Source organism: Odontesthes bonariensis, chromosome 7, assembly GCF_027942865.1.
Source record: "Odontesthes bonariensis isolate fOdoBon6 chromosome 7, fOdoBon6.hap1, whole genome shotgun sequence".
Classification (NCBI taxonomy): Eukaryota; Metazoa; Chordata; class Actinopteri; order Atheriniformes; family Atherinopsidae; genus Odontesthes; species Odontesthes bonariensis.
This window is the reverse complement of record NC_134512.1, coordinates 7128183-7136965: the sequence shown is the minus strand read 5'-3', so window position 1 is coordinate 7136965 and position 8783 is coordinate 7128183. Positions and strand designations below refer to the sequence as shown.

The window sequence follows — 8783 nt, the reverse complement described above, 5'->3', positions numbered from 1 at the left end:
TGTACACCAATTGAATGCACACTCTATTTTATATTAATTTCTGTCGAATATCCAATATCAAACCAACTTCACCACGGTCTTCAGCGGCAGGTGCAGCAGCAACATTTCCGGAAAGGTACTGGCTTGATTAAATTCATTCTGGACTCTATATCCGACCACATGAAGACCTCGGGACACTTCGGTTTGGCTTTAGGGACCCTCTACTCACTACGACGTAAGTTTTATGTTGTTTGGAGCTGTAGAAGAGGTATAAAAATAGCGTTTTGTAGCGGCGATACGATATGCCCTCATCACTTCCAGGCTAACGACTTTTGGCTAAAAACGGTCAAATCGAAATTCTCAAAACACATCCGAATGACATGATTTTGATGTCAACTCAACGTATGTACTCCCAACATCCCGTAAATTGATCTAAAGTGCATTTTACTCCGGATTATCCCATTAAAGGTCTTATGGCATGAAAATAAATGGAGGCTTTTATATATTTTTATAGGCTTTAGTGGTCCCCTAATACTATATCTGAGTTTTTTTCACCAAAATTCTGCCTTGGTGCAGAATTACAGCCAATCCCAAAAATGAGCTTTCCTTAGGATCCTCAGAATGAGCTGTTTAGTGGGGGTGTGGCCTTACTTACGCCCGTGGTACCTTGCGCAAATGTTTTGTGAATCGCTATGGCACGTAGATGGCACGGCAGCCCTATGCCGTAAAACTAGCGAAACCTGTTGACATGAGCTTACTTTGACAATATGATGAACTAGTTACTGAACAACTCTCCTAACACAGTCAAACATCAAGCAAGTGCTACACAAGACACAGCAAAAAAGGCGTGCGTGAAGGGGAAAGCAGGAGTGAGGATTTTGACATTCTCATCTGATTGCTCTGGTTTGCAAAGATGCACGTAGCGCGAGTCACTTCAATCAGGGGAAAGGCAGATATCGTGCGCGCCATAACACCAACAGCAGGACGGCTATCAAAACAACAAATAAGTACACAACACTCGCGTTACAGTAAATGAGGTGTCCACTCGCATATCTCATACTATTTACCGTTACATTAGCGACAGTGAGCGAGCTATTAGCTGCAGAGCTAACGACACAGACAGACTGACCGTTTTGACTCTGGAACCATGAATGAATCATTATCCTGATGAAATGCAGTGAATTTGCGGATTCATTGTTCTTCAGGAAGCTTGAAGTAGGGGGTTTTGGTCTAAAATGAGCGAGCTAACCATCTCATGGGCATGCAAACACCTCCAACAGCCCGGTTACATGCTGCCATTCCGACATACCGACATTCCGACATTGACGTTCAATTGTCGGAATGGTGACATTTTTTTAAGAAATGAAACGTCCCGTCATTCCGAATTTCATTTTTTCTTTTGTCGGAATGGCGGTATGATTTTTTCTTTTCAACATACCACCATTCCGACACGCGATTTCAGCACCACACGCGTGGACAGCTCGCCATGCAATAATAGGGCTGCACATGCCCGAGAGAGAGACATTCCAACACGCAAGTCAAGCAACACTGATCGCACCCACTCAGAAATTTACTGATGATGAGGGCTGACGAGGGGCTCGTTGTGTAGCCAATATTTCATTTGGCAGTGTAAAACGGATGCTATTTGTTGTACACACAGAATCGGAGATGACTTCAATTAATTCATGCATGCCTTGTGCTTGTGGAGGGGACAGCAGGTTAGATAAATGCACGTGGCTGCAAAAGGAATTCCAAATTTAAATTTTGGTTTCAGTTTTCAATTGGGGTGCGCAGAGTTACAATCTTCATCGCGCATTCAAGGCTGTGACAACATTGTCGGAAGACACGCAACCTGCTGTTGTTAAAAATATTGCCCGTCGACATCTCCACAAAGGAAGGTGAGCCCCGATCTTAAGGGATAAACTCACACAGAACTTCCTCCCTGCTCGTAAAAAGAGCAACGGTTAAAGGAACCAGTGGGCACCTTAAAGTGCAATCCTCATACAATCACTATGCAAACAAACAACACAACAACAAGATCCACATCAACAACAGCATTTTATTAACTTTTCATTCAAAATGAGGTAAATACAACTAAAATTAGCAACAAAAAAACAATAATAATACTTAATTTCGCCTAAACTGTAGGCTTTCTTTTGTCCCTATATAAACATCTATTAACATCTACAAACATCAGGGACACAAAACCCAACGATTTTAAAACAAGGCCTACTATTCCAAATTTACGATGCAGCGCTGGGCAGCGCTCCAGTACTGCTCCAGCATCCTGCCTCCCCGCCTGTACTGTCTGCGCAGCCGCTGAAGGCGCTCCTCCAGCTGCCTCCACTTGCGCCGCTGTGGTGGAGGTGGGTCCCCACCGGCCGCCCTGTGGCACTGGGACTCCACCAGCCGCTGTTCGTCTTTAAGGCGGCGGATGAAAACCCATAGCCGTTTTTTATTTTTATTTAATTAATTAAATTAGATTGGAGATACTAATTAATACTGGGGGGGGGGGGGGCGATTTTTTTTTTCCCCAGTCCGACCCTGACAGCTCCCAACAAGTGTCGGAATGGTGGTATCAAAGTGTCGGAATGGTGGTATCAAAGTGTCGGAATGGCGGGATGTCGCAGTGGCGTCATGTCTGAGTGACGGGATGTCGGAATGCCGGTTGCATACCCAACAGCCCAGTTGACAGAGATAAGAGCTTGCAGATGCTATTAGCTGCATAGCTAACTGTTAGCTAACGTTAGCTGCTAACGATACAAACCCTTTCCTGTGGTAATAAGCTATGTAACTATACTGTACATACAGGAAAGCAACACAATAATAGAGCATTAAATTGCTTACTCTCTGGAATGAAATCCTTCCCCAAGTGAGACGAATGGAGCAGGAGATTGACAGGCGGATCGGTGTGGTGTCTGCAGTGATGCTGGCTATGCAGCCCGTCGTGGTGAAAAAGGAGCTGAGCCAGAAGGCGAAGCTCTCGATTTACCGGTCAATCCTATATCCTATATTCTATATTCCTACCCTCACCTATGGTCACGAGCTGTGAGTAGTGACCGAGAGAATGAGATCGCGAATACAAGCGGTTGAAGTGAGTTTCCTCCGCAGGGTGTCTGGGCTCTATCTTGGGCTCGGTATTGGCCCAAGTTCTGAAAACATTCGTAGGTGAAATATTTGGCGCACACATACACAAATCTCTTTGGTTCTGTCGCCACTTTCCCAGAAAAAAACGAAATATGTCCACTGGCTCTTTAGAGGTTCTGATGCAGGAGCTCTAAACAGATTTTTTACATCCATATACAGGGCAATGAGCTGGCCAAAGAGCTGTGGGCGGGGAAAGGCAGTTTATTGGCTCTGGGTGGAAACAACCTCCACGTCATAAGCGGCGCCCACGTCATAAGCGGCGGCTTTCCCGATCAGGCCATCTGCATGGTCACATTTCCAAAGGCGGAAAATAATTTCCAGTGCATGGTTTAGGTCAATCGTCATTTTTAGCCACTGGGGGACCGCAGGCAGGCTAGAGGAACTCATATTAATGTTAAACAACCTTAAAAAGTGAAAATTTCATGCCATAGGACCTGTAAGACTAGTTTTATTTAGTTCCTCCTCTTCCTCGTCACAGTATTCAGCCCTTCTGAGTATTTCTAGCCTGCTTCTCAATTCTTCCTGCAAAACATCAATTCCCTCCCTCTCTTCTTCTGTAGCTCTTTTCCACTGGTTTCCTAAATTTCTTCTTTCCTTAACAGTGTTGGGAGTAACGGCGTTATTTTTCCAGTAACGGAGTAATCTAATTAATTACTTTTCCCATCGTTACAACGCTGTTATCATTACTGAGAATATAAAGTGGCACGTTACTACAATTTGGTTGTAGGCTTTCGGCAACACATCAGCTGCATGCTGCCTGGAGAGAGCAGGGGTGGGGATGATGACACCATTGCAAATGCGATGATGATTGGCTGGGTGGGCTGATGACCTGCTCACGCTGTCTCACTGCACGCGCTGACGACTACTAAACACACACAAGACAGCGACAATGGCGACAAGCCAGGGAAGTTCAAAGGTAGGGTTCTCTAACTGGAAGTACTGGCACTACTTCTCACTCGTGGCGATAAAAGGCAAGAATGTGTATGTAACATGCACGCTATGCCCAGGGAAAAAAACTTTAGCAACGTCTGCCTCAAGTAACTCAAATCTAATGAAGCACCTCACATCAACCCATGTGAATATGAAGCACTTGTTGCTTCTGCAGCTGCTAACCCAAGCCCAAGCCCAAATGCAGCTAGCGTGAGCCCCAGCGAAGGAGACGGAGCCACTCGAAAACAAACAACACTCGATTTTTCGGGTCAGAAACAGGTGACCACCATCACCATTTTATATTCAATATTTATGGTTTTATTTCTATGCATCATATGGCAGGCTGCAATCTATTGAGTTCAAATACCGAATGTTCTAAATTACTGTATATAGTGTTTTTATTCTTCAATCAGATAATATAAACATATTTGATGTTAAAGATGTTATAGAACGTAAAAAATAACGGCACAGTTACTTTGCTGAGTAACTAATTACTTTTACAATGTGGTAACTGAGTTACTAACTCAATTACTTTTTGGGAGCAGTAACTAGTAACTGTAACTAATTACTTTTTAAAAGTAACTTGACCAACATTGTTCTTTAACCAATATCTCCATCTCTCTTTGCCGTCTTGACTTACTAAATGTACTCTTTCAAACCTCTTTCTATCTTGCACCCCAAATCTTTCTATTCCATAGGAGTAAATCATATCTCCCATCTTCTCAAGCCTATCGCTTGCATTTCCTCCTAACCTACCTAATATTATCGACAAATCTTTATGGACTGCCTCCCATTCTTTGTTGCTATTTGCCCTAGGCCACTTAACTCTAGCTTTCTGCTCCACATTTCTCTCTCTAACTGGCCTATTCACCTCAGTATCAGCTGCATTCCTTCTTAGAACCTCCTCCTCCTCCTCCGTAGCTGTGTTATTGATATCCTTCGGACTGTGGTTTTTGTACCTTCCACTGGACTTCATCCGACTTACTCGATTGACTTCTTAAAAAGTACTGATCGATGCGGCCACACTACCCTTCTTTTACCACACATCTCTTTCTTCCCTGATGCATTTTAAGGCCTCTAACTGACGTTACTTTCTGCCAGCCACAAGGACAAACCTGGAGCTTATTTCCCACTTTTATTTTCTCTTTATGAATACAGTGAAACATCTTTACTTATGGTACAGCTTTGTTTGGCGACGTATCTAACAAGATGAGTACGGATTGGGGGAAGCTCGAACGTGGCTGAAGGTAGCAAATGTCTATGTTGCGGAACTTCGGTTGTGGCTTGGGGTTGGGACTTTTGTATTCCGTTGACCTTTCGGGGCCACGTTGGGTTTCCCACAGTTCCCACCCTAAGACTGTAGGTGTCAGATAATAGGTGAAGCTTGTAGGATATAACAGAACTTTTATTGAACTGTTGTTAGTTTACATAGCACTCTTCGAATGTAGGAGACAATCACTTCAAACAACAGCCAAACAACAAATGTGACACAATAAGTCTCTTCTTTCCCACAGTTTTTGTTGCAATGGCTAATTCAAATAAACATAGTTCAGCACAACCATCTGAAGTACTTATCAAACACTTTGTTGCATCAGCATTTTATGGAATCTAAATGTCGGGCTCTCTCCTGCTAGACATTTGTCAAGCGTGATACATGTTTATTTAGTAGGAAAGGCCCAGTTTTATGCAGGAGCATGCAGTTAACAATTTATTTCTTTAAGTCTGCATGGCAGAAAGTCTGTTTTTTACTCTCAACTTTTTCCAATTGAATATTCCTAGATTTTAACTGATACTGCATTGGGGGTTTTCAAATTCATCTTAATTTACAGCAGAGTTTTGCTCATCTAGAGAACATCAGAGGAACTGGAGTTTATAACACTTGAGTCTAGCTAACACCCTACAGTGACTCCTTTACTCTTATGTAAATGATGATGCCTATAGTATGAGACACCTAATAATGAGGCAGAGTCCCATGAACATTATAATACACAGACAGGAGAGATGGCGAGAAAGGCGGAGCAGAATGTCTGCCAGCAGGCTGTTGCCCCAAGGGTGAGGCAGTGGGACAGCAGGCTGAGGTGGTGGAGGAGGAGGAGGAGCCTGCGGGATCTCACAGTAAACTCCTGTCCAACCCTGGTAGCACTGGCATGTAAACTTGTGTTTCATATCCAGGATATCGTGGCTGTTGAGATGACCACTGATATGGAAGCGGGGGCCTCTGGGAGCCAGGTTGTGGTGGATGTGAAAGAACAGTGGGTTAAGATGCAGGTAAGCACCCGAATCCAGGCTCTTGCGGACACATCTGCCGTTCTTCTTGCAAAGTGCTTTGCTGCACAGCTTAGCTGCTGATGTGACATTGATGACATAATGCCCCAGAGGACCATCAATGTACTTCTTCACAGTTAGACAGTTCCTCTAGAGGGAAAAGAGACCATAACACATCGTCATTAGTCTAAAACAAGAACCATGGTAGTGTCTCTTCATGTTGTAAACCAATAATCATAGACTGAGTATGCTTTGTATTTTTGTTGATCATTTTGCAAACAGTTTCATTAGCTTTTTCAATGAAAAAAGATGTTATCATATCTTATAGCTTATTGGTCACTAGTTTGAGCAATATTTTGGGGTTATGCCTCAGTTACCTGGGATCGAGCGTACTCTGATGATCCCCAAAGGACAACACCTGATGCTCCCAAGGCGGCACTTTCCCCAATAGTGTGCACCAGATCACTCTTATTGAAAATAAAAGGGGTGGAAAATAAAAGAACATTTTAGCCCATCATCACAAATTAAACTGATCAATTTATATGGCTGTCTGGGACACATGGAAATATCCACATTACTTACAAAGATTCCTGCATAATTTCACAAAAGAAAATAAATCTTTTTTAACATTTTGTTTTTTCTGTTGCTCAGTGCTGGTGATTTTTGTTTTTACAAGTGGTTTTGTGTGAAGTGCTTATGAGTAGCTAGTATCTTAGCTCCAGAAGACTGCAGTCAGAGCGCTTTAAGTATGGTGAAGCAGAGAGGAGTTATTAGGAAGGAAACAAGCTAACAGCTTCTCAGAACAGGTCGATCAGTGGAGTAGATTATTTCCTTTCTAAAAAAGAAAAAAAAAAGAAAGTCTCAACACTAAATTTCATTGTGGTTCTAGCAATTGCTATATAATAGATTTGCACACCAGATCACATGAAACAGTTGTTTAAAATGTCACTATATTTTCTGAACATGTTCTTTATTGCACCATGAACTTTATTTCTCAGACCCTGGCCTTGTAACTTTTGACTGCAAGTAATACATTAACTGTTCAATCCAACGACTTATATAAACTACAAAATCCCCTCAACAGCTAAGAGGGACATGAAACAAGGGCAGAAATAGAATGATATGACTTGTACTGTTATTTATTTGTGCTGGGAATCAAACCATGGATTCTGCTGTATGTGGTATTCACACATCACACAATCACCCAATCACACAAAGAAATTGTGGTCTTCAGTAAAACTGTGTACCTCTGAAAGCATGAAAAATGTGTAGGCATAGAAAGGTCTGGAGTATACAAAGACAGGCAGTGTGAAGTCTGTATGTGCAATGGATGCAATCCTCATGGCTTCCTTGACTCGATAATGGACAAACTTGACAGTGTTTGGAGAGGACTTTAACTCATAGTCCAGGTAGATGGACGGGTAAAGGGCTGTACTCTCCTTCCAGAGCCAAATCAGATGGTCATTGCGAACATGCTCAACGTTTGGGCATTCTCCAGTGTAGCGTTGTGGGTGCTGCTTGTAGCCATAGTTGTAGCAGTCTGGAAATAGGTAAAACCCCCACAGCCCATCTGGTCTGCGAGCTTCAGCCAGTTCTAAGGTAAGATTCATGAAAGCTTGCCCAGCGCTCTCAAAACTTTCCTTTGCCTCCTTTTCAACTTTACTCTCCGGCCAGTTTGGATGAAGTTTTTGGATTTGTTCTTTGGATTTTTTACGGTAGATGTCTTTGTAACCCCAATTTCTAACCCACTGAGGCCTCCAGTTCTCCCAGTCAATGACGCCTAGACCACGAAAGTCCTTGTGGGGGATTAGCTTGTCAATGTCAGCCCGGGCCTTGCTCAGATGTTTAGAAATGCTCTGGTTCTGAGGTAGGCCACCATTGATAGCGACCCCAGAGCTGGTATAGTATGGATAAAATCCCAGATGGCTGTGGTAGAATATGGTAACGTTTGGTCCACTTAAGGTTTCGTTGAGGTTTGCTACAATGTCAAAAACGCTGAGGTCTAGGTCCACCTTGAATCGAAGGCGACACGACTCTGTTGGAGCGTTCCAGACTACAACAAAAGGTCGATGAGGGATCAGAGGTGCTCGGGCTGGTTTCATCTGGTCACCTCTGACTTGGAGCTTTACTCCAGGGAAAACCCACAAGACCAATGGCAGGAGACAGAGCTGTATCAGCATCATGGCCTGCGACTCCTCATGGAGCAATTAATGGCCCTGCACTGAGAGTGAAGAGATATCACATGTTTAGAGAGTAAATAAAGACATTATGAGCTTCAGTTAACAAGGATAATCATGCAGGCTTTTGAAAAGACATTACTGATGGTCACTGAAGTGAGAGCTCCAAATTCCACAAAAAATAACACAAAGATACTTTGTTCTCAGTGGGAGCAGAACTGTTCTGGAAATAACATAGGTAGAAACCCCATAGAACCTGGTACATCCATGGAGAAAAAGGGATCA

At 43.1% G+C, this 8783-nt stretch overlaps 1 protein-coding gene across 1 annotated transcript; it reads right to left on the bottom strand.

Moving 5' to 3' along the window:
* Positions 1–2211: 2211 nt before the first annotated feature.
* On the bottom strand, positions 2212–8423 carry hyal6 (hyaluronoglucosaminidase 6). The gene is made up of 4 exons (XM_075470859.1): positions 7569–8423; positions 6699–6788; positions 6051–6471; positions 2212–2399 (listed from the first exon to the last, which is right to left on the bottom strand). Exons 1-4 carry the CDS (start codon positions 8421–8423, stop codon positions 2212–2214), a joined length of 1554 nt encoding a protein of 517 aa, XP_075326974.1.
* Between the last annotated feature and the right edge of the window lie 360 nt (positions 8424–8783).

Bases quoted from the DNA above. Each gene is read 5' to 3' on its own strand.
- hyal6 (XM_075470859.1), bottom strand. From the start codon at position 8,423: ATGAAACCAGCCCGAGCACCTCTGATCCCTCATCGACCTTTTGTTGTA. The intron at 6,789-7,568 runs GTACACAGTTTT...ATTTTCAATAAG, and splicing joins CATTTTTCATGCTTTCAGAG to AGTGATCTGGTGCACACTAT. The intron at 2,400-6,050 runs GTCTGTGTATTA...GCCGCCTTAAAG, and splicing joins CCTTTCTCGCCATCTCTCCT to ACGAACAGCGGCTGGTGGAG.